Source organism: Oncorhynchus kisutch, linkage group LG29, assembly GCF_002021735.2.
Source record: "Oncorhynchus kisutch isolate 150728-3 linkage group LG29, Okis_V2, whole genome shotgun sequence".
NCBI lineage: Eukaryota > Metazoa > Chordata > Actinopteri > Salmoniformes > Salmonidae > Oncorhynchus > Oncorhynchus kisutch.
Genome location: NC_034202.2, coordinates 43,452,118 through 43,478,190, shown reverse-complemented (window position 1 = coordinate 43,478,190; position 26,073 = coordinate 43,452,118). Strand labels below are relative to the sequence as shown.

General features: G+C 44.4%; 1 protein-coding gene across 1 annotated transcript in view; it reads right to left on the bottom strand.

Moving 5' to 3' along the window:
- Nucleotides 1-1,157: 1,157 nt before the first annotated feature.
- LOC109884320 (protocadherin-16) overlaps nucleotides 1,158-26,073 on the bottom strand; it is a 53,748-nt gene continuing 28,832 nt past the window's right edge. Inside the window, exons 2-5 of the mRNA XM_031809629.1 lie at nucleotides 9,319-9,936; nucleotides 7,717-7,941; nucleotides 7,153-7,350; nucleotides 1,158-4,741 (exon numbers count right to left, since the gene is read on the bottom strand). Coding sequence (XP_031665489.1) covers nucleotides 3,809-4,741; nucleotides 7,153-7,350; nucleotides 7,717-7,941; nucleotides 9,319-9,918 — 1,956 coding nt within the window. The 5' untranslated portion in view covers nucleotides 9,919-9,936 and the 3' untranslated portion in view covers nucleotides 1,158-3,808. The remainder of the gene's footprint in view (nucleotides 4,742-7,152; nucleotides 7,351-7,716; nucleotides 7,942-9,318; nucleotides 9,937-26,073) is intronic.

Genomic DNA, 26,073 nt, shown 5'->3' with positions numbered 1-26,073 from the left:
CCTCTCTCCTCTCTTTTCCCTCCCTCTCCTCTCTCCTCTCCTCCCTCTCTCCTCTCCTCCCTCTCCTCCTCTCTCCTCTCCTTTCTTCTTCCCTCCCTCTCCTCCCTCTCTCCTCACCTCTCCTCTCTCCTCTCCTCTCTTCTTCCCTCCCTCTCCTCCCTCTCTTCTCACCTCTCCTCTCTCCTCTCCTCCCTCTCCTCCTCTCTCCTCTCCTCTCTCCTCTCTTCTTCCCTCCCTCTCCTCCTCTCTCCTGACCTCTCCTCTCTCCCTCTCCTCCTCTCTCCTCTCCTCTCTCCTCTCTTTTCCCTCCCTCCCTCTCCTCTCTCCTCTCCTCCCTCTCTCCTCTCCTCCCTCTCCTCCTCTCTCCTCTCCTCTCTCCTCTCCTCTCCTCCCTTCCTTCCTTTTCTTCTCTCCTCTCCTCTCCTCTCTCCTCTCTTCTTCCCTCTTCTTCCCTCCCTCTCCTCCTCTCTCCTCTCCTCTCCTCTCTCCTCCCTCTCTCCTCACCTCTCCTCTCTCCTCTCCTCTCTTCTTCCCTCCCTCTCCTCCCTCTCTCCTCACCTCTCCTCTCTCCTCTCCTCCCTCTCCTCCTCTCTCCTCTCCTCTCTCCTCTCTTCTTCCCTCCCTCTCCTCCTCTCTCCTCACCTCTCCTCTCTCCCTCTCCTCCTCTCTCCTCTCCTCTCTCCTCTCTTTTCCCTCCCTCTCCTCTCTCCTCTCCTCCCTCTCTCCTCTCCTCCCTCTCCTCCTCTCTCCTCTCCTTTCTTCTTCCCTCCCTCTCCTCCCTCTCTCCTCACCTCTCCTCTCTCCTCTCCTCTCTTCTTCCCTCCCTCTCCTCCCTCTCTTCTCACCTCTCCTCTCTCCTCTCCTCCCTCTCCTCCTCTCTCCTCTCCTCTCTCCTCTCTTCTTCCCTCCCTCTCCTCCTCTCTCCTGACCTCTCCTCTCTCCCTCTCCTCCTCTCTCCTCTCCTCTCTCCTCTCTTTTCCCTCCCTCCCTCTCCTCTCTCCTCTCCTCCCTCTCTCCTCTCCTCCCTCTCCTCCTCTCTCCTCTCCTCTCTCCTCTCCTCTCCTCCCTTCCTTCCTTTTCTTCTCTCCTCTCTCCTCTCTTCTTCCCTCTTCTTCCCTCCCTCTCCTCCTCTCTCCTCTCCTCTCCTCTCTCCTCTCCTCTCTTCTTGCCTCCGTCTCTCCTCTCCTCTCTTCTCTCCTCCCTCCCTCTCCTCCTCTCTTCTCCTCTCTCCTCTCTCCTCTCCTGTCCAAATAACAGGTAAATGAACCTGCAACAACAATGTGGAATTCCACTATTTATCTAAACCCAGTTGTGCTGGAAGCTATTCAGAGTGTCTTGGGCTGGAGCGGCCAGGCGGTAACTTCACAGCTTTGGGCTGGAGCGGCCGGGCGGTAACTTCACAGCTTTGGGCTGGAGCGGCCGGGCGGTAACTTCACAGCTTTGGGCTGGAGCGGCCGGGCGGTAACTTCACAGCTTTGCCTCTCCTCTCCTCCTCTCCTCCTTTTCTCCTTTTCTCCTTTCCTCCTTTTCTCCTTTTCTCCTTTCCTCCCTTTCTCCTATCCTCTCCTCTACTCTCCTCTACTCTCCTCTCTTTCCTCTACTCTCCTATCTTTCTCCTCTCCTCTCTTTCTCCTCTCCTCTCTTTCTCCTCTCCTCTCTTTCTCCTCTCCTCTCTTTCTCCTCTCCTCTCCTCTCTTTCTCCTCTCCTCTCTTTCTCCTCTCTTCTCCTCTCCTCTCTTTCTCCTCTCTTCTCCTCTCCTCTCTTTCTCCTCTCTTCTCCCTCCTTCAGCAGAAAGGCAAAAACAACCTGTGAAAATAGTTGGAGTAACCGATGTTTGGTCTGTGTCCCAAAGGGCACCCTATTCCCTACAGAGCGCACTACAATTATAAGGGGGGTGAAAGCAACACAGTCAAGCTACTGTGAGATAGCAGCGCTGCTGTCTCCGTTGTCATAGCAACCCTCTGAGGGGAGGTGAAGGAAAGGGCATGGTTACAGTAGCACAGAGTATATCTCTTCACTGACTGGCTGACTACAGCTTAAGGAATGCAGGTGAACTCTCTCTTTCCCTCTTTCTCTCACTCTGTCTCCCACTCTCTTTCCATCTCTCTTTCTGTCTCTGTCTGGCTCCCTCCCCCCGTCCCTCTCTTTTATAAACCCTTATAAATCCCTATTTCTTCCCAATAAGAACACATTCCAGGTCTGTCCCGTGTTTCGCCTAGTCCACTTCTCTTTATGAATCACGTGAAGATATGTCATCAATTCAGAGTGCTTGCTAGCTAGCGTGATAAAATCAGCCTGATCACTAGAAACTGGCTTTTGATTTTGGATGTTTGAAAAGGTTCTGAGAACGTCGATATATAGATATATATGGATATATATGCCTTCCTCTGCACTCATGTCCCTGTAACGTGGCAATGTAACGTGGCGCTACTCAGAATTAACCCTATAACCATGTGGAATTAACCCTGTAACCATGCAGAATTAACTTTGTAACCACGTGGAATTAACCTTGTAACCATGCAGAATTAACTCTGTAACCACGTGGAATTAACCCTGTAACCATGTGGAATTAACCCTGTAACCATGTGGAATAAACCCTGTAACTACTCAGAATAAACCCGGTAACCACTCAGAATTAACCCTGTAACTACTCAGAATAAACCCTGTAACCACTCAGAATAAACCCGGTAACCACTCAGAATAAACCCTGTAACTACTCAGAATAAACCCGGTAACCACTCAGAATAAACCCTGTAACCACTCAGAATAAACCCTGTAACCACTCAGAATAAACCCTGTAACCACTCAGAATAAACCCAGTAACCACTCAGAATAAACCCAGTAACCACTCAGAATAAACCCGGTAACCACTCAGAATAAACCCGGTAACCACTCAGAATAAACCCGGTAACCACTCAGAATAAACCCGGTAACCACTCAGAATAAACCCGGTAACTACATGGAATTAATGCGTCACAAATAGACGTTCATCCACAACACGTCGAATTACGAAGGGACACTGTGAGATCTTGTTGGCTGCTTCTCAAATGGCACCTTAGTGCCTGACTCTTAAAACAGGGGTGCCTCAAGGGTGTGTCCTCAGCCCTCTGCTGTACTCCCTGTTCACCCACAACTGTGTTGCTTAGCACCACACCAACTCCATCGTCTAGTCTCCATGACGACACCACAGTTGTAGGCCGGATAACCGACAACGACGAGTCAGCCTGTAGGGAGGAGGTAAGTGAACTGGCATTGTGGTGCCTGGACAACGACCTCTCCCTCAATGTTAATAAAGACGATGATTGTTGACTTCCAGGAAGCAGAGACAGGAACATGCCTCGTTCTACATTAACGAGACTGCAGTAGAGGAAGTCACAACTTTTACATTTCTTGGCGTCCACATCACAGAGGACTTGTCATCGACCAACACCCCCACCCACTCTTGTCAAGAGGGCGTAACAGCGTCTCTACTTCCTAAGGCATCTGAAGAATTTCGGCATGAAGCCCCGAGTCCTTTCCAAATACTACCGATGCACCGTCGAGAGCGTCCTGACCTGTTGCATCAAGGCCTGGTACAGGAATTGCTCCGTCAACGATCACAAGGCCCTGCAGCGGGTGTTGAAGACGGCCTAGTAAATCACCGGGAACGTTACAAGCTGTTCTCTCCCTTACTGTCGGACAGACTGTATCAGAGCATGAGGTCTGATACCAACAGGTTCAGAGACAGTTTCTATCTACAACCCATCAGACTCAGACTGCTGAACACTTGAGGTATGATAGAAACTGTCTCCGAGCCTGTTGATATAACTACAACCCATCAGACTGCTGAACACCTGAACTGGACTGACCACCTGCTCTGATTCTCCACACCTTAGCACGCACGCACACACACACACACACACACACACACACACACACACACACACACAGTGTGAGAGATAGACAGACAGACAGACAGGTTCCTACCTCTAAGAAGCAGGTCCCGACTGCCGTATTCTCCTTGATGGTGACGTTGTAGAAGTTACTAGAGAACACCGGCTCGTTATCGTTTACATCCTGCAGCACCACGGCAACCCTCGCCGTCGACGACATTGGAGGCCGCCCGTTGTCCGTGGCAACCACCGTCACGCTGGGCGCTGGCTCCGACTCATAATCCAGTGCCATCGCCGTGGTGATGATCCCCGTCACTGGGTCGATGGAGAACCAATCGGAGTGGCTCTTTTTGTCTTTGAGGAGGCTGTATCGGATGTCCCCATTGGGCCCCTGGTCCTTGTCCCGGGCCGTCACCTGGAGCACAAAGGATCCTGGGTAGACGACCTCTGGGATGGTCTGTTTGTAAGCCTGCTGGTCGAAGAGTGGCGGATTATCATTCACGTCAGTGACCTGGATAGTAAAGGACGACTCAGCCCTGAGAGGAGGCGTGCCTGCGTCTGTTGCCATGACTCTCAGCTCGTACGTGTCCCTCTCCTCGCGGTCCAACACCTGGTCCACACAGATCAGATAGATAATACTGTCCTTGGTGGTCAGGGCGAACTTCCCGTCCCCTCCCTCTAGCGAAACGTTAACATTGGCGTATTCTCCATAGTCTGGGTCGGTGACCGAGATGCGTGCGACGTACTGGCCGGGCTGGGCGCCCTCTGAGATGCGCGGCGAGCCGTCTTCGCTGAGGAAGATAATGGTCATGGTGGGTTGGTTGTCGTTGTAGTCTCGGACGTGGATGGTGACGAAGGCATTGGTCACCTGGATGGCAAAACAACAGTAGCTAGTCATTCAAATGGAGAGGAAGTGGAGAGAAGGTCAATTAACCTCCTTCCTGTAAAAAGAACACAACTGTCCACAGGAAGGGTTCACAATTAGCAAAACAATAACTGGTATTAAAGTGTCATTTGATGAAACCTTTATTTGATGTCATTGTACCATTACAGAATAAACCTTTACAGACACACATACATACATACATACATATATATGTGTAGGTATATATATATATATGTGTATATACATGTGTATATATATATATATCTATGTGTGTACATATATATATACATATATGTATATATATATATATATATACACACATATATATACATATATATACACATATACATACATACACATATACACACATATACATATATATATACACATACACATATACATATACACATATATATATAATCTTGCTTGTAGGTCAACATTTATTTGCAAATTATGGTGGAAAATAAGTATAATAAGTAACCCCATAGAAAATCTTTGGAGGGAGTTGAAAGTCCGGGTTGCCCAGCAACAGCCCCAAAACATCACTGCTCTAGAGGAGATCTGCATGGAGGAATGGGCCAAAATACCAGCAACAGTGTGTGAAAACCTTGTGAAGACTTACGGAAAACGTTTGACCTCTGCCATTGCCAACAAAGGGTACATAACAAAGTATTGAGATAAACTTTTGTTATTGACCAAATACTTTATTTTCCACCATAATTTGCAAATAAATTCATTAAAAATCCTACAAAGTGATTTTCTGGATTTTTTTTCTCGTTTGTCTGTCATTAGTTGAAGTGTACGATGAAAATTACAGGCCTCTCTCATCTTTTTAAGTGGGAGAACTTGCACAATTGGTGGCTGACTAAATACTTTTTTGCACCACTGTATATATATACACATATACATATACACATATACATATATTATATATATATATATATAATCTTGCTTGTAGGTCATTCTACTAATACTTTCCAAATGTACTGTATATATGTATATATACACACATAGTGCAGTCAGAAAATATTAGTAGAATGGTGCCGGAAAGGATGGCATTTTACCAGCTACATTTTACCAGCTACATTTTACCTGCTACATTTTACCAGCTACATTTTACCTGCTACATTTTACCAGCTACATTTGACCTGCTACATTTTACCTGCTACATTTGACCTGCTACATTATACCTGCTACATTTTACCTGCTACATTTTACCTGCTACTTTTTTACCAGCTACATTTTACCTGCTACTTTTTTACCAGCTACATTTTACCTGCCACATTTTACCTGCTACATTTGACATGCTAAATTTGACCTGCTATATTATACCTGCTACATTTTACCAGCTACATTTGACCAGCTACATTTTACCTGCTACATTTTACCTGCTACATTTGACCTGCTACATTTGACCTGCTATATTATACCAGCTACATTTAACTGCTACATTTTACCAGCTACATTTTACCAGCTACATTTTACCTGCTACATTTTACCAGCTACAATTTCCTGCTACATTTAACCTGCTACATTTGACCTGCTACATTTGACCTGCTACATTTTACCTGCTACATTTTACCAGCTACAATTTCCTGCTACATTTTACCTGCTACATTTTACCAGCTACAATTTCCTGCTACATTTTACCTGCTACATTTTACCTGCTACATTTTACCTGCTACATTTTACCAGCTACAATTTCCTGCTACATTTGACCTGCTACATTTGACCTGCTACATTTTACCTGCTACATTTTACCTGCTACATTTTACCAGCTACAATTTCCTGCTACATTTTACCTGCTACATTTTACCAGCTACAATTTCCTGCTACATTTTACCTGCTACATTTTACCTGCTACATTTTACCTGCTACATTTTACCAGCTACAATTTCCTGCTACATTTTACCTGCTACATTTGACCTGCTACATTTGACCTGCTACATTTTACCTGCTACATTTTACCAGCTACAATTTCCTGCTACATTTTACCTGCTACATTTTACCAGCTACAATTTCCTGCTACATTTTACCTGCTACATTTTACCAGCTACAATTTCCTGCTACATTTTACCTGCTACATTTTACCTGCTACATTTTACCTGCTACATTTTACCTGCTACATTTTACCTGCTACATTTTACCTGCTACTAACCAACTCTGTTATTTTGTTTGTTTTTTGACGTTGTTTGTAACTTTTCTTTGAAACCCATTTTGTACATAATGTTGCTGTATATTGTATATTGTGGATGAAGACTTTTAATGAAAATAAAATAACCATAATAAAATACATATATTATTTTATTTTCATTAGAGGTCTTCATCCCATTGGTTATATGGTAATTGTGCCCTCCCTACACATGCACACCCCCACCCCCACCCACACACACCTCAGGGTGGCTGGCGTTGTCTCTGGCCTGTACCACCAGCTCGTGGACTCTCTTCAGCTCGTAGTCCAGCGGTCGGTTCAGAGTGATGACCCCCGACCTCGTATCCATGACGAAGTAGCGGTCAGGGTCGCTCTGGCGACGGTTGATCTCGTACAGGACCAGACCGTTGTCTCCCTCGTCAGCGTCGGACGCAAACACCTGCAGGAGGGGAGAGATTGATTATTGATTGACTGACTATCAGTATAGATTAACTAATAGACCATCGAACTCTATACCAGTGGCGGCTCCTCAGAGGAGGAAGGGGAGGATCCTCCTCCTCAGTGAATTCCATACAAATTCAAATGGTGAAACATTTAAAAAAACGTTATCCTGTTCAGATAAAACTGTACTAAATATATTCACATGTCAGAGATGCTCTACACATCTATCAGTGTGAATTTGTGGAACTAGGATGTGCAGAGAAACAGCAGGTCAGTAAAGGTTTTTAACATACACCTTCTGCTAGAGTGTGTTTGTTGTTGTCTACAAAACGTTTAGCTTTACTCTCTGAGCCACCATTAATACCTGCAGTATGTTGCTTCCCTGTGGTAAACTCTCTGAGATGATAGCGTGGTATCTGCTCTGGTTGAAGACGGGGGCGTGGTCATTGATGTCGGTGACAAACACCTCCAGGGTCATCAGGCCGGTGCGTCTGGGACTCCCCCCGTCGAAGGCCTCCAGAACCAGGCTGTACGAGGACCTCTTCTCCCTGTCCAGAACACCGTTCACCACCAGGTCCAGGTACAACACCTAAAGAGTGAGAAGACATGGGATGGACACAAGAACAACAGGAGAGAAAACCATAGAATGAAATAGAACAGGCTTGGAAACTCTAACCCTGGCAACTTGACTGGTAAAACTCCTGGGTACACTCACAATGAATAGAACAGGCTTGGAAACTAACCCTGGCAACTTGACTGGTAAAACTCCTGGGTACACTCACAATGAATAGAACAGGCTTGGAAACTAACCCTGGCAACTTGACTGGTAAAACTCCTGGGTACACTCACAATGGCTGCATTGTTTAGTAATGCAATCATTTCCATGGTAATGTAGAATGTTCATTCAAAATGATGTTTAACTGATGTGGCTCATGCAATGGAATGTATTTGGTTGTAATGTCAGTTGAGTTGATTCAACAAATCACAGCACAGATTGATGGGTACACTTCCTGCTTTTAGTCCATCACTGACTTGAATGGGGGAATCATGTCATTCTATTTCTATGTTGAAAACTGCTTAGAGACAAATGGTACTGTATTGTTTTTCGTGTATATTGTACCACTGGCCTCACAAAATAGATTTCCATTTAAGTGGACAATCGAGTATCCTATTGTAGAACACCAGTTTGATAAACCGTGTTAACTCTTTTGGTCTTGATCACGTGTCCCTGGGTGCTTTGCTATGTTACTCTATGCTATGCTATGATATGCTATGTTACTCTATGCTATGCTATGATATGCTATGCTATGCTATGCTATGCTATAATATGCTATGCTATGCTATGCTATGATATGCTATGCTACTATATGTAATACATTTATTTAACATTTATTTAACTAGGCAAGTCAGTTAAATTCTTCCAATTCTTTGACGAATTCTTTGACGGCCTACCCCGGCAAAATATGGACGACGCTGGTCCAATTGTGCGCCGCCCTATGGGACTCCCAATCACGTCCGGTTGTGATACAACCTGGAATCAAACCAGGGTATGTAGTTATACGCCTCTAGTACTGAGATGCAGTTTATTTTATTTTTTTATTTTACCTTTATTTTACCAGGCAAGTCAGTTAAGAACAAATTCTTATTTTCAATGACGGCCTAGAAACAGTGGGTTAACTGCCTGTTCAGGGGCAGAACGACAGATTTGTACCTTGTCAGCTCGGGGATTTGAACTTGCAACCTTCCGGTTACTAGTCCAACGCTCTAACCACTAGGCTACCCTGCCTTAGACCGCTGCGCCACTCGGGAGTTATGCTACTCTACGCTAAGCTACTCTACGCTATGCTATGCCACTCTACGCTAAGCTACTCTACGCTATGCTATGCCACTCTACGCTAAGCTACTCTACGCTATGCTATGCTACTCTACGCTAAGCTACTCTACGCTATGCTATATTGTACCATACCTTGCTAGCAGCTCTTTTGGTCTCCAGCCTGAAGGCTTGCCCCACATTGCCTTCCTTAATCACATATCCTTGGGTGGTCAGCTGATCGCGGTCCGCGTCTGACGCCGGCTCCAGGGAAACCCGTGTTCCCACCGCCGTTTGCTCCGGGATCTTCAGCAATGCCTTTGGCTTGAGGAACGCGGGCGCGTGGTCGTTGATGTCGTTGACCGTGACGGACACCTCGACTGTGACCCCGGTCATGGTGACGGCGATGAAGCTGTAGTGGTCCCTCTGCTCGCGGTCGAGGCGACGTGCCGTGGTGATGATCCCGGAGGTCTCGTCGATGTTGAGGTCGCTGCCCACACCTGTCCCTTCGTGGTCGGAGATGAAGTACAGCGAGGCGGTGATGCCGGGGGGTAGCCCAGCACTGATGTCCCCTACGATGGTCCCTGCCGGCTGCTCCTCATCCAGCTGGAGCTCCAGAGCTCCTAGGACCGGGGTGGAGTGGACCATAACCAGCTCCAGGACCGTGTAGAGCAGGAGGAGAGACCGTGGCCTCCATAGGCCTGAACACACACACAGACTGCTGGCCCTGGGCCCACCTTCACACGTTATTGTCATGGCTGGGGACTCCTACACCTGAAAGGCAGAGAATACAGAGAATAGAATTTCAGAAGAGAACTTTAGAATAGAACTTTAGAATAGAACCTTAGAATAGAACTTTAGAATAGAACTTTAGAATAGAACTTCAGAATAGAACTTTAGAATAGAACCTTAGAATATAACTTTAGAATATGCTACTCTACGCTAAGCTACTCTACGCTATGCCACTCTACGCTAAGCTACTCTACATTATGCTAATCTACGCTAAGCTACTCTACGCTATGCTATGCTACTCTGCTCTAAGCTACTCTACGCTATGCTATGCCACTCTATGCTAAGCTACTCTACGCTATGCTACTCTAATAAAACTTCAGAATAGAACCTTAGAATAGAGCCTTAGAATAGAAATTTAGAATAAAACTTTAGAATAGAACCTTAGAATAGAACCTTAGAATAGAACTTTAGAATAGAACTTTAGAATAAAACTTTAGAATAGAAACTTAGAATAGAACTTTAGAATAAAACTCAGAATAGAACTTTAGAATAGAACCTTAGAATATAGCTTTAGAATATGCTACTCTACGCTATGCTATGCCACTCTACGCTAAGATACTCTACGTTATGCTATGCTAATCTACGCTAAGCTACTCTACGCTATGCTATGCTACTCTACTCTAAACTACTCTATGCTATGCTATGCCACTCTACGCTAAGCTACTCTACGCTATGCTATGCTACTCTAATAAAACTTCAGAATAGAACTTTAGAATAGAACCTTAGAATAGAACTTTAGAAAAGAACCTCAGAATAGAACCTCAGAATAGAACCTTAGAATAGAACCTTAGAATAGAACCTTAAAATGGAATGTTAGAAAATAACTTCAGAATAGAACTTCAGAATAGAACTTTAGAATAGAACTTCAGAATAGAACTTTAGAATAGAACTTCATAATAGAACCTTAGAATATAACTTTTATCTATTCTTGGAAGATGAACTTTAGAATAGAACTTCATAATAGAACCTTAGAATATAACTTTATAATAGAACCTTAGAATAGAACCTTACAATATAACTTTACAATAGAACCTTAGAATAGAACATCAGAATAGAACCTTAGAATAGAACTTTAGAATAGAACCTTAGAATAGAACCTCAGAATAGAACCTTAGAATAGAACCTTAGAATAGAACCTTAGAATAGAACCTTAAAAATAGAACTTTAGAATAAAACTTTAGAATAGAACCTTAGAATAGAACCTTAGAATAGAACCTTAGAATAGAACTTTAGAATAGAACCTCAGAATATAACTTTAGAATATAACCTTAGAATAGAACTTTAGAATAGAACCCTACAATAGAACTTTAGAATAGAACTTTAGAATATAACCTTAGAATAGAACTTTAGAATAGAACCTTAGAATAGAACTTTAGAATAGAACGTTGGAATATAACTTTAGAATATAACTTTAGAATAGGACCTTAGAATAGAACTTTAGAATATAATCCTAGAATAGAACCTTAGAATAGAACTGTATAACAGAACTTTAGAATAGAACCTTAAAATGGAATGTTAGAAAATAACTTCAGAATAGAACTTCAGAATAGAACTTTAGAATAGAACTTCAGAATAGAACTTTAGAATATAACTTCATAATAGAACCTTAGAATATAACTTTTATCTATTCTTGGAAGATGAACTTTAGAATAGAACTTCATAATAGAACCTTAGAATAGAACCTTATAATATAACTTTACAATAGAACCTTAGAATAGAACATCAGAATAGAACCTTAGAATAGAACTTTAGAATAGAACCTTAGAATAGAACCTTAGAATAGAACTTTAGAATAGAACCTTAGAATAGAACTTTAGAATAGACCTTTAGAATAGAACCTTAGAATAGAACTTTAGAATAGAACCTTATAATAGAACCTTATAATATAACTTTCTAATATAACTTTAGAATAGAACCTTAGAATAGAACCTTAGAATATAACTTTAAAATAGAACCTTAGAATAGAACCTTAGAATAGACTAATAGAACTTTAGAATAGAACTTCAGAATAGAACTTTAAAATAGAACCTTAGAATATAACTTTAGAATGGAACCTTAGAATGGAAACTTGGAATGGAACCTTAGAATATAACTTTAGAATATAACCTTATAATAGAACTTTAGAATAGAACCTTAGAATAGAACCTTAGAATAGAACTTTAGAATAGAACTTCATAAAAGAACCTTAGAATAGAACTTCATAATAGAACCTTAGAATAGAACTTCAGAATAGAACCTTAGAATAGAACTTTTATCTATTCTTGGAAGACAAATGTGTTTCTTTGCTACAAATTTTCCATGTTTGAAAGCCGTTATTCCCAACAGCAGCTGAATCCTGTTGGATTGTCACTGAAGACTAAACTTTGGCCAGAAACACTGGTCTTGTTTATCACAAACATTGTTTATTGGGTGGAACCATTGGCTATAGAATGGGACACTAGTGCTGATATGTGGATTGAAGAGGCCATCAAAATTCTTCTACAGTGCTGTAATGGGCTTACTCTTAACACCTCTCATGCCAGGTCACGCTAAAAGACACAGAGAGAGAGAGGGAGAGAGAGAGAGAGAGAGAGAGCGAGAGAGAGAGAGAGAGAGAGAGCGAGCATACCCTAACCCTAACCCTCTAAAACACAACATACCCTAACCCTAACCCTCTAAAACACAACATACCCTAACCCTAACCCTCTAAAACACAACATACCCTAACCCTAACCCTCTAAAACACAACACACTGAGACTAATGTAACCTGTTACTATACACTGAGACTACACACTGAGCCTAATGTAACCTGTTACCATACACTGAGACTATACACTGAGACTACACACTGAGACGACACACTGAGCCTAATGTAACCTGTTACCATACACTGAGACTACACACTGAGAGCACACACTGAGACGACACACTGAGACCACACACTGAGACTACACACTGAGACTACACACTGAGACTACACACTGAGACTAATGAAAACCTGTTACCATACACTGAGACGACACACTGAGACGACACACTGAGACGACACACTGAGACCCCACACTGAGACTACACACTGAGACTACACACTGAGACCACACACTGAGACCACACACTGAGACTACACACTGAGACTACACACTGAGACCACACACTGAGACGACACACTGAGACCACACACTGAGACTACACACTGAGACCACACACTGAGACGACACACTGAGACCACACACTGAGACTACACACTGAGACCACACACTGAGACCACACACTGAGACGACACACTGAGACCACACACTGAGACCACACACTGAGACGACACACTGAGACCACACACTGAGACTACACACTGAGACCACACAATGAGACTACACACTGAGACCACACACTGAGACTACACACTGAGACGACACACTGAGACGACACACTGAGACGACACACTGAGACCACACACTGAGACGACACACTGAGACCACACACTGAGACCACACACTGAGACCACACACTGAGACTACACACTGAGACGACACACTGAGACGACACACTGAGACGACACACTGAGACGACACACTGAGACGACACACTGAGACGACACACTGAGACGACACCTGAGACTACACACTGAGACCACACACTGAGACGACAAACTGAGACTACACACTGAGACGACACACTGAGACGACACACTGAGACGACACACTGAGACCACACACTGAGACCACACACTGAGACCACACACTGAGACGACACACTGAGACGACACACTGAGACGACACACTGAGACTACACACTGAGACTACACACTGAGACTACACACTGAGACCACACACTGAGACCACACACTGAGACCACACACTGAGACGACACACTGAGACGACACACTGAGACCACACACTGAGACCACACACTGAGACGACACACTGAGACGACACACTGAGACCACACACTGAGACGACACACTGAGACCACACTGAGACGACACACTGAGACGACACACTGAGACGACACACTGAGACGACACACTGAGACGACACACTGAGACGACACACTGAGACCACACACTGAGACTACACACTGAGACTACACACTGAGACTAATGAAACTGAACCCTGGTGTGCCTCTGGCATAATGTTTTTGTAATTGTCTTACTCTATCCCAGCGTTAGGTTTTCAGAAGACTGAGGCCGGCTTTTCCTTTAATGTTTTACCCTGGGGCTTTGCTCCTTTCATATTTATTTTGATCCTGACAAATTCCCCAGTCCCAGCTAATGACAAGCATACCCATAACCTGATGTTGCCACCACAAAAACATGAAATGCAATACATCCGTGTTGTTTCATATTGGATTAGACCCAAAACTGTAGTTTTTAATTTATCTCACAATGTTAATGTATTTGTCGTGTTGTCTTACAGTATCACGGCTGGCTGAAGGACTGGACTGAGGTGCAGCATGGTAAGGGTACCTAAGACAATGATAGACAGCTGTCCCTGATTAAGAACCATACCAAAGCCAAGACATAGAAATACAAAACATAGAAAAAAGAACATAGAATGCCCACCCTAGTCACACCCTGGCCTAACCAAAATAGAGAATAAAAAGCCTCTCTATGGCCAGGGCGTGACATACAGTACCACATAACAGCCTTGTTACAAACAGAATTAATGATTTGGAGTGGATTATTTAACACAAGTTTCCATCTTTTCTCTTTGTCATAAAGGCCAGTAATGTGGAGTGAATGCAATGTTGTTGATCCCTTTGTGTATTCGAGTACTGTGGTGGCAGCATCATGTCATGGGTATGCTTGTTACCGGCAGTGACTGGGGGAATTTGTCAGGATCAACAGAACTATGAAATACGATCAAAGCCCAGAGAAAAAGTAAGCGGAAAATCTGCCTCAGTCTTCTAAACTCCGAGATAGAGTTTTATTGAGTCAGAATGACAATACACACATTTCCATGCCTAAAGACACACCACAATGACTTTCCAAGAGGTATTGACTGTTCCTGAATGGTCCAGTCTCAGTCCTGACTTAAATCTGTTTTTGTTTTTTGTTTTTAATTCAGAGAAGATTTGAATATTACTGTCCATCAATGATTCCCAACTAAATGTACTGAGCTTGAGCAATTCTGACACAAAAAACAAGCAAGGCCATCAACAGGAAGTGTCGTAGTTTTAGTAGCAAGGCCATCAACAGGAAGTACCATAGTTTAAGTAACAAGGTCATCAACAGGAAGTGTCGTAGTTTTAGTAGCAAGGCCATCAACAGGAAGTGTCGTAGTTTTAGTAGCAAGGCCATCAACAGGAAGTGTCGTAGTTTTAGTAGCAAGGCCATCAACAGGAAGTACCATAGTTTAAGTAGCAAAGCCATCAACAGGAAGTACCGTAGTTTAAGTAGAAAGGCCATCAACAGGAAGTGTCGTAGTTTTAGTAGCAAGGCCATCAACAGGAAGTACCATAGTTTAAGTAGCAAAGCCATCAACAGGAAGTACCATAATTTAAGTAGCAAGGCCATCAACAGGAAGTACCATAATTTAAGTAGCAAGGCCATCAACAGGAAGTACCGTAGTTTGAGTAACAATAATTCAAAATGATTCACAGCTGTAACGGCTGCCAAAAGTGCTTCTACCAAGTACGAAGACATACATTCTCATTTTTGTATTTCTTAGTAATTTTATAGAAAAATCTATAATTTTTTCTCTCACTTTGAAAAGGTGGAGTAGGTTGTGTAGATAAGAAGGAAAAAATCACAATCACTTTTTTGGGGGGGGGATTTTATTGGTCGTGTACACAGATGTTGGTCGTGTACACGGTGTAACGGGTGTGCAGCAACATGCTTACGTTACGAGATCCCAACAATACAGTATAATGTTAAGGCAAGGACATGGTACGTTACGAGATCCCAACAATACAGTATAATGTTAAGGCAGGGACATGGTACGTTACGAGCTCCTAATACAGTATAATGTTAAGGCAGGGACATGGTACGTTACGACCTCCCAACAATACAGTATAATGTTAAGGCAGGGACATGGTACGTTACGACCTCCCAACAATACAGTATAATGTTAAGGCAAGGACATGGTACGTTACGAGCTCCTAATACAGTATAATGTTAAGGCAAGGACATGGTACGTTACGAGCTCCTAACAATACAGTATAATGTTAAGGCAGCGATATGCGAAGATTCTGCAAGGGGCGTGTAGATATTCACTAGCAGCCGTAACTATTTTGAAAATAAAATGATAGTAAAAACAATATATATAAATATATCCTTCCTCACTCTTCTCTTTCACACTCACACACACACACACACACACACACACACACACACACACACACACACACACACACACACACACACACACACACACACACACACACACACACACACACACACACACACACACACACACACACACACACTCAAGAAGAAAGCACCATTTCGAAAAAGCCTTCTACTTTCCCTGTTTATCCAAACTGTAAATGTTTGTCCGATCTTAGAAACAGTCATAATTCTGTTGATAAATAACCAGCTGACAATTATTTAAGATGATTCAAAGAGTTTATAGTTCTTGACAACACTATAGAGTTCAGAGTAAATACAATTAATCTGGTACAAGAAACACTTTCAACTCCAATCAGAGTCAACCAGGACCAAACCTACAACACACTCTGCATCTCAAATGGAGCCCTATCCCCTATATAGTGCACTACTTTATACTACAGCCCTATGGAACCCTATTCCCTATATAGTGCACTACTTTATACTAGAGCCCTATGGAACCCTATTCCCTATATAGTAGACTACTTTATACTAGAGCCCTATGGAACCCTATTCCCTATATAGTGCACTACTTTAGACCAGAGCCCTATGGAACCCTATTCCCTATATAGTCCACTACTTTAGACCAGAGTCCTGTTTGGCCCTGTCCGGGGGTGTCCTCGGATGGGGCCACAGTGTCTCCTGACCCCTCCTGTCTCAGCCTCCAGTATTTATGATGCAGTAGTTTATGTGTCGGGGGCTAGGGTCAGTTTGTTATATCTGGAGTACTTCTCCTGTCCTATTCGGTGTCCTGTGTGAATTTAAGTGTGCTCTCTCTAATTCTCTCTTTCTCTCTTTCTTTCTCTCTCTCGGAGGACCTGAGCCCTAGGACCATGCCTCAGGACTACCTGACATGATGACTCCTTGCTGTCCCCAGTCCACCTGGCCGTGCTGCTGCTCCAGTTTCAACTGTTCTGCCTTATTATTATTCGACCATGCTGGTCATTTATGAACATTTGAACATCTTGGCCATGTTCTGTTTTAATCTCCACCCGGCACAGCCAGAAGAGGACTGGCCACCCCCCATAGCCTGGTTCCTCTCTAGGTTTCTTCCTAGGTTTTGGCCTTTCTAGGGAGTTTTTCCTAGCCACCGTGCTTCTACACCTGCATTGCTTGCTGTTTGGGGTTTTAGGCTGGGTTTCTGTACAGCACTTTGAGATATCAGCTGATGTACGAAGGGCTTTATAAATAAATTTGATTTGATTTGTGCCACCCTATCCCCTATATATAGTGCACTACTTTAAACCAGATCCCTATGGCACCCTATCCCCTATATATAGTGCACTACTTTAAACCAGAGCCCTATGGCACCCTATTCACTATATAGTGCACTACTTTAGACCAGAGCCCTATGGCACCCTGTCCCCTATAAATAGTGCACTACTTTAGACCAGAGCCCTATGGCACCCTGTCCCCTATGTAGTGCACTACTTTAGACCAGAGCCCTATGGCACCCTATCCCCTATATATAGTGCACTACTTTAGACCAGAGCCCTATGGCACCCTATTCCCTATATAGTGCACTACTTTAGACCAGAGCCCTATGGCACCCTATCCCCTATATATAGTGCACTACTTTAGACCAGAGCCCTATGGCACCCTATTCCCTATATAGTGCACTACTTTAGACCAGAGCCCTATGGCACCCTATTCCCTATATAGTGCACTACTTTAGACCAGAGCCCTATGGCACCCTATTCCCTATTATAGTGCACTACTTTAGACCAGAGCCCTATGGCACCCTATTCCCTATGTAGTGCACTACTTTAGACCAGAGCCCTATGGCACCCTATTCCCTATGTAGTGCACTACTTTAGACCAGAGCCCTATGGCACCCTATTCCCTATATAGTGCACTACTTTAGACCAGAGCCCTATGCCACCCTATTCCCTATTATAGTGCACTACTTTAGACCAGAGCCCTATGGCACCCTATTCCCTATATAGTGCACTACTTTAGACCAGAGCCCTATGGCACCCTATTCCCTACATAGTGCACTACTTTAGACCAGAGCCCTATGGCATCCTATTCCCTATATAGTGCACTACTTTAGACCAGAGGCCTATGGCACCCTATTCCCTATATAGTGCACTACTTTAGACCAGAGCACTATGGCACCCTATTCCCTACATAGTGCACTACTTTAGACCAGAGCCCTATGGCATCCTATTCCCTATATAGTGCACTACTTTAGACCAGAGCCCTATGGCATCCTATTCCCTATATAGTGCACTACTTTAGACCAGAGCCCTATGGCACCCTATTCCCTATATAGTGCACTACTTTAGACCAGAGCCCTATGGCACCCTATTCCCTATATAGTGCACTACTTTAGACCAGAGCCCTATGGCACCCTATTCCCTATTATAGTGCACTACTTTAGACCAGAGCCCTATGGCACCCTATTCCCTATATAGTGCACTACTTTAGACCAGAGCCCTATGGCACCCTATTCCCTATTATAGTGCACTACTTTAGACCAGAGCCCTATGGCACCCTATTCCCTATGTAGTGCACTACTTTAGACCAGAGCCCTATGGCACCCTATTCCCTATGTAGTGCACTACTTTAGACCAGAGCCCTATGGTACCCTATTCCCTATATAGTGCACTACTTTTGACCAGAGCCCTATGGTACCCTATTCCCTATATAGTGCACTACTTTAGACCAGAGCCCTATGGTACCCTATTCCCTATATAGTGCACTACTTTAGACCAGAACCCTATGGCACCCTATTCCCTATATAGTGCACTACTTTAGACCAGAACCCTATGGCACCCTATTCCCTATATATAGTGCACTACTTTAGACCAGAACCCTATGGCACCCTATCCCCTATGTAGTGCACTACTTTAGACCAGAGCCCTATGGCACCCTATTCCCTATATATAGTGCACTACTTTAGACCAGAGCCCTATGGCACCCTATCCCCTATGTAGTGCACTACTTTAGACCAGAGCCCTATGGTACCCTATTCCCTATATAGTGCACTACTTTAGACCAGAGCCCTATGGTACCCTATTCCCTATATAGTGCACTACTTTAGACCAGAACCCTATGGCACCCTATTCCCTATATAGTGCACTACTTTAGACCAGAACCCTATGGCACCCTATTCCCTATATATAGTGCACTACTTTAGACCAGAACCCTATGGCACCCTATCCCCTATGTAGTGCACTACTTTAGACCAGAGCCCTATGGCACCCTATTCCCTATATATAGTGCACTACTTTAGACCAGAGCCCTATGGCACCCTATCCCCTATGTAGTGCACTACTTTAGACCAGAGCCCTATGGCACCCTATTCCCTACATAGTGCACTACTTTAGACCAGAACCCTATGGCACCCTATCCCCTATGTAGTGCACTACTTTAGACCAGAGCCCTATGGCAACCTATTCCCTATATATAGTGCACTACTTTAGACCAGAGCCCTATGGCACCCTATCCCCTATGTAGTGCACTACTTTAGACCAGAGCCCTATGGCACCCTATTCCCTACATAGTGCACTACTTTAGACCAGAGCCCTATGGCACCCTATTCCCTATATAGTGCACTACTTTAGACCAGAGCCCTATGGCACCCTATTCCCTATATAGTGCACTACTTTAAACCAGAGCCCTATGGCACCCTATCCCCTATATATAGTGCACTACTTTAAACCAGAGCCCTATGGCACCCTATCCCCTATATATAGTGCACTACTTTAGACCAGAGCCCTATGGCACCCTGTCCCTATATATAGTGCACTACTTTAGACCAGAGCCCTATGGCACCCTATTCCCTATTATAGTGCACTACTTTAGACCAGAGCCCTATGGCACCCTATCCCCTATATAGTGCACTACTTTAGACCAGAGTCCTATGGCACCCTGTCCCTATATATAGTGCACTACTTTAGACCAGAGCCCTATGGCACCCTATCCCCTATATAGTGCACTACTTTAGACCAGTCCTATGGCACCCTGTCCCTATATATAGTGCACTACTTTAGACCAGAGCCCTATAGCACCCTATTCCCTATATAGTGCACTACTTTAGACCAGAGCCCTATGGCACCCTATTCCCTATATAGTGCACTACTTTAGACCAGAGCCCTATGGCACCCTATCCCCTATATATAGTGCACTACTTTAGACCAGAGCCCTATGGCACCCTGTCCCTATATATAGTGCACTACTTTAGACCAGAGCCCTATGGCACCCTATTCCCTATTATAGTGCACTACTTTAGACCAGAGCCCTATGGCACCCTATCCCCTATATAGTGCACTACTTTAGACCAGAGTCCTATGGCACCCTGTCCCTATATATAGTGCAATACTTTAGACCAGAGCCCTATGGCACCCTATCCCCTATATAGTGCACTACTTTAGACCAGAGTCCTATGGCACCCTGTCCCTATATATAGTGCACTACTTTAGACCAGAGTCCTATGGCACCCTGTCCCTATATATAGTGCACTACTTTAGACCAGAGCCCTATGGCACCCTGTTCCCTATATAGTGCACTACTTTAGACCAGAGCTCTATGGCACCCTATTCCCTATATAGTGCACTACTTTAGACCAGAGCCCTATGGCACCCTATTCCCTATATAGTGCACTACTTTAGACCAGAGCCCCATGGCACCCTATTCCCTATATAGTGCACTACTTTAGACCAGAGCCCTATGGCACCCTATTCCCTATATAGTGCACTACTTTAGACCAGAGCCCTATGGTACCCTATTCCCTATATAGTGCTCTACTTTAGACCAGAGCCCTATGGTACCCTATTCCCTATATAGTGCACTACTTTAGACCAGAGTCCTATGGCACCCTGTCCCTATATAGTGCATTACTTTAGACCAGAGCCCTATGGTACCCTATTCCCTATATAGTGCTCTACTTTAGACCAGAGCCCTATGGTACCCTATTCCTTATATAGTGCACTACTTTAGACCAGAGCCCTATTCCCTATATAGTGCACTACTTTAGACCAGAGCCCTATGGTACCCTATTCCCTATATAGTGCACTACTTTAGACCAGAGTCCTATGGCACCCTGTCCCTATATATAGTGCACTACTTTAGACCAGAGCCCTATGGCACCCTGTTCCCTATATAGTGCACTACTTTAGACCAGAGCCCTATGGCACCCTATTCCCTATATAGTGCACTACTTTAGACCAGAGCCCTATGGCACCCTATTCCCTATATAGTGCACTACTTTAGACCAGAGCCCTATGGCACCCTATTCCCTATATAGTGCACTACTTTAGACCAGAGCCCTATGGTACCCTATTCCCTATATAGTGCTCTACTTTAGACCAGAGCCCTATGGTACTCTATTCCCTATATAGTGCACTACTTTAGACCAGAGCCCTATGGCACCCTGTCCCTATATAGTGCACTACTTTAGACCAGAGCCCTATGGTACCCTATTCCCTATATAGTGCTCTACTTTAGACCAGAGCCCTATGGTACCCTATTCCTTATATAGTGCACTACTTTAGACCAGAGCCCTATTCCCTATATAGTGCACTACTTTAGACCAGAGCCCTATGGTACCCTATTCCCTATATAGTGCACTACTTTAGACCAGAGCCCTATTCCCTATATAGTGCACTACTTTAGACCAGAGCCCTATGGCACCCTATCCCCTATATAGTGCACTACTTTAGACCAGAGCCCTATGGCACCCTATTCCCTATATAGCTAAAGTACTTTTACTTTAATTACATTTTACTAAAGAAGAAAAACTGTTACTGTAACGGCAACGGCTACCGGACTATTTACACCGTGTGTGTCCCCTCTTTTACTCTGCTGCTACTCTCTGTTTATCTTATATGCATAGTCACTTTAACTATACATTCATGTACGTACTACCTCAATCAGCCTGACTAACCGGTGTCTGTGTATAGCCTCTCTACTGTATATAGCCTCTCTACTGTATATAGCCTCTCTACTGTATATAGCCTCTCTACTGTATATAGCCTCTCTACTGTATATAGCCTCTCTACTGTTATAGCCTGTCTACTGTATATAGCCTCTCTACTATATATAGCCTCTCTACTGTATATAGCCTCTCTACTTTATACAGCCTCTCTACTGTATATAGCCTCCCTACTGTATATAGCCTCTCTACTGTTATAGCCTGTCTACTGTATATAGCCTCTCTACTGTATATAGCCTCTCTACTGTATATAGCCACTCTACTGTATATAGCCTCTCTACTGTATATAGCCTCTCTACTGTTATAGCCTGTCTACTGTATATAGCCTCTCTACTATATATAGCCTCTCTACTGTATATAGCCTCTCTACTGTATATAGCCTCTCTACTGTTATAGCCTGTCTACTGTATATAGCCTCTCTACTATATATAGCCTCTCTACTGTATATAGCCTCTCTACTGTATACAGCCTCTCTACTGTATATAGCCTCTCTACTGTATACAGCCTCTCTACTGTATATAGCCTCCCTACTGTATATAGCCTCTCTACTGTATATAGCCTCTCTACTGTTATAGGTATGATAGACCGGTAGGATAGACTGGTAGGATAGTCTGGTAGGATAGTCTGGTAGGATAGACCGGTAGGATAGTCTGATAGGATAGTCTGGTAGGATAGACTGGTAGGATAGTCTGGTAGGATAGTCTGGTAGGATAGTCTGGTAGGATAGACTGGTAGGATAGTCTGGTAGGATAGTCTGGGAGGATAGTCTGGTAGGATAGTCTGGTATGATAGTCTGGTAGGATAGTCTGGGAGGATAGTCTGGTAGGATAGTCTGGTAGGATAGTCTGGGAGGGTGGTCTGGTATGATAGTCTGGGAGGATAGTCTGGGAGGATAGTCTGGTATGATAGTCTGGTAGGATAGACTGGTAGGATAGTCTGGGAGGATAGTCTGGTAGGATAGTCTGGTATGATAGTCTGGTAGGATAGTCTGGGAGGATAGTCTGGTAGGATAGTCTGGTATGATAGTCTGGTTGGATAGTCTGGGAGGATAGTCTGGTAGGATAGTCTGGTATGATAGTCTGGGAGGATAGTCTGGTAGGATAGACTGGTAGGATAGTCTGGTAGGATAGACTGGTAGGATAGTCTGGGAGGATAGTCTGGTAGGATAGTCTGGTATGATAGTCTGGTAGGATAGTCTGGGAGGATAGTCTGGTAGGATAGTCTGGTATGATAGTCTGGTAGGATAGTCTGGGAGGATAGTCTGGTAGGATAGTCTGGTATGATAGTCTGGGAGGATAGTCTGGTAGGATAGACTGGTAGGATATTCTGGGAGGATAGTCTGGTAGGATAGTCTGGTATGATAGTCTGGTAGGATAGTCTGGTAGGATAGTCTGGTATGATAGTCTGGTATGATAGTCTGGGAGGATAGTCTGGTAGGATAGTCTGGTATGATAGTCTGGTAGGCTAGTCTGGGAGGATAGTCTGGTAGGATAGTCTGGTATGATAGTCTGGGAGGATAGTCTGGTAGGATAGACTGGTAGGATATTCTGGGAGGATAGTCCTGGTAGGATAGTCTGGTAGGATAGTCTGGTAGGATAGTCTGGGAGGATAGTCTGGGAGGATAGTCTGGTAGGATAGTCTGGTAGGATAGTCTGGGAGGATGGTCTGGTATGATAGTCTGGGAGGATAGTCTGGGAGGATAGTCTGGGAGGATAGTCTGGTATGATAGTCTGGTAGGATAGTCTGGTAGGATAGTCTGGTAGGATAGACCGGTAGGATAGTCTGATAGGATAGTCTGGTAGGATAGACTGGTAGGATAGTCTGGTAGGATAGTCTGGTAGGATAGTCTGGTAGGATATTCTGGGAGGATAGTCTGGTAGGATAGTCTGGTAGGATAGTCTGATAGGATAGTCTGGTAGGATAGTCTGGTAGGATAGTCTGGTAGGATAGTCTGGGAGGATAGTCTGGTAGGATAGTCTGGTAGGATAGTCTGGGAGGATGGTCTGGTATGATAGTCTGGGAGGATAGTCTGGTAGGATAGACTGGTAGGATATTCTGGGAGGATAGTCTGGTAGGATAGTCTGGTAGGATAGTCTGGTAGGATAGTCTGGTAGGATAGACTGGTAGGATAGTCTGGTAGGATAGACTGGTAGGATAGTCTGGTAGGATAGTCTGGTAGGATAGACTGGTAGGATAGTCTGGTAGGATAGTCTGGTAGGATAGTCTGGTAGGATGGTCTGGTATGATAGTCTGGGAGGATAGTCTGGGAGGATAGTCTGGTATGATAGTCTGGTAGGATGGTCTGGTAGGATAGACCGGTAGGATAGTCTGATAGGATAGTCTGGTAGGATAGACTGGTAGGATAGTCTGGTAGGATAGTCTGGTAGGATAGTCTGGTAGGATAGTCTGGTAGGATAGTCTGATAGGATAGTCTGGTAGGATAGTCTGGTAGGATAGTCTGGGAGGATAGTCTGGGAGGATAGTCTGGTAGGATAGTCTGGTAGGATAGTCTGGGAGGATGGTCTGGTATGATAGTCTGGGAGGATAGTCTGGTAGGATAGACTGGTAGGATATTCTGGGAGGATAGTCTGGTAGGATAGTCTGGTAGGATAGTCTGGTAGGATAGTCTGATAGGATAGTCTGGTAGGATAGACTGGTAGGATAGTCTGGTAGGATAGTCTGGTAGGATAGACTGGTAGGATAGTCTGGTATGATAGTCTGGTGTAATAGTAGCTCATTCAAAAAGTAGTTACTTTTTCATTTATTATTTATTTTATTTACCCTCTTTTCTCCCCAATTTCATGGTATCCAATTGTTAGTAATTACTATCTTGTCTCATCGCTACAACTCCCGTACGGGCTCGGGAGAGACGAAGGTCGAAAGTCATGCGAAAGTCATGCGTCCTCCGAAACACAACCCAACCAAGCCGTACTTCTTAACACAACACGCATCCAACCCAGAAGCCAGCCGCACCAATGTGTCGGAGGAAACAACCGTGCACCTGGCGACCTTGGTTAGCGTGCACTGCGCCATAACCGCCACGGGAGTCTCTGGAGCGCGATGAGACAAGGATATCCTTACCGGCCAAACCCTCCCTAACCCGGACGACGCTAGCACAATTGTGCGTCGCATCACGGACCTCCCGGTCGCAGCCGGCTGCGACAGAGCCTGGGCTCGGACCCAGAGTCTCTGGTGGCACAGCTAGCGCTGCATAGCAGTGCCATAGACCACTGCGCCACCCGGGAAGCCAAAAAGTAGTTACTTTTAAAATAAAAACATTATAGAATTTCGCCATACGAAGATGGATGAGGCTCTACAGTTGTTTTGTGCTACAAAACCTCATAACAATCTGGGGACAACATGACAGAGAGACTGTCACTAAATCACTGATCTTGGTAACTCAGAACTGAAAAATCTTGTGTCACTTGTTAATTTGATTATGTAGTCTGTCCACTAGAGATTGTGTGTGTGTAGCTGTGTGTGTGTGTGTGTGTGTGTGTGTGGTGTGTGTGTGTGTGTGTGTGTGTGTGTGCGTCCGTCCGTCCGTCCGTCTGTGTGTGTGTCCGTCCGTCCGTCCGTCCGTGTGTGTGTGTGTGTGTGTGCGTGCGTGCGTGCGTGCGTGTGTGTGTGGTTACGTACTGTGTTTGTGTATTCAAAGCATTTCAGTATGTTTCAATATACTGTATCTGTATTATAAAACACGTGCTGTGACATCATCTCTGTGCGACCACAGTAACAGGGAGAGCAGAGCAGGAGGGCTCCGTACAGTCTATCCCACACACTGTCTGGCAACACAGACCTGTAATCTAGCTCCTGATGGACTGACACACGTGGACACACAGATAGACACACGTGGACACAGATAGACACACACACACA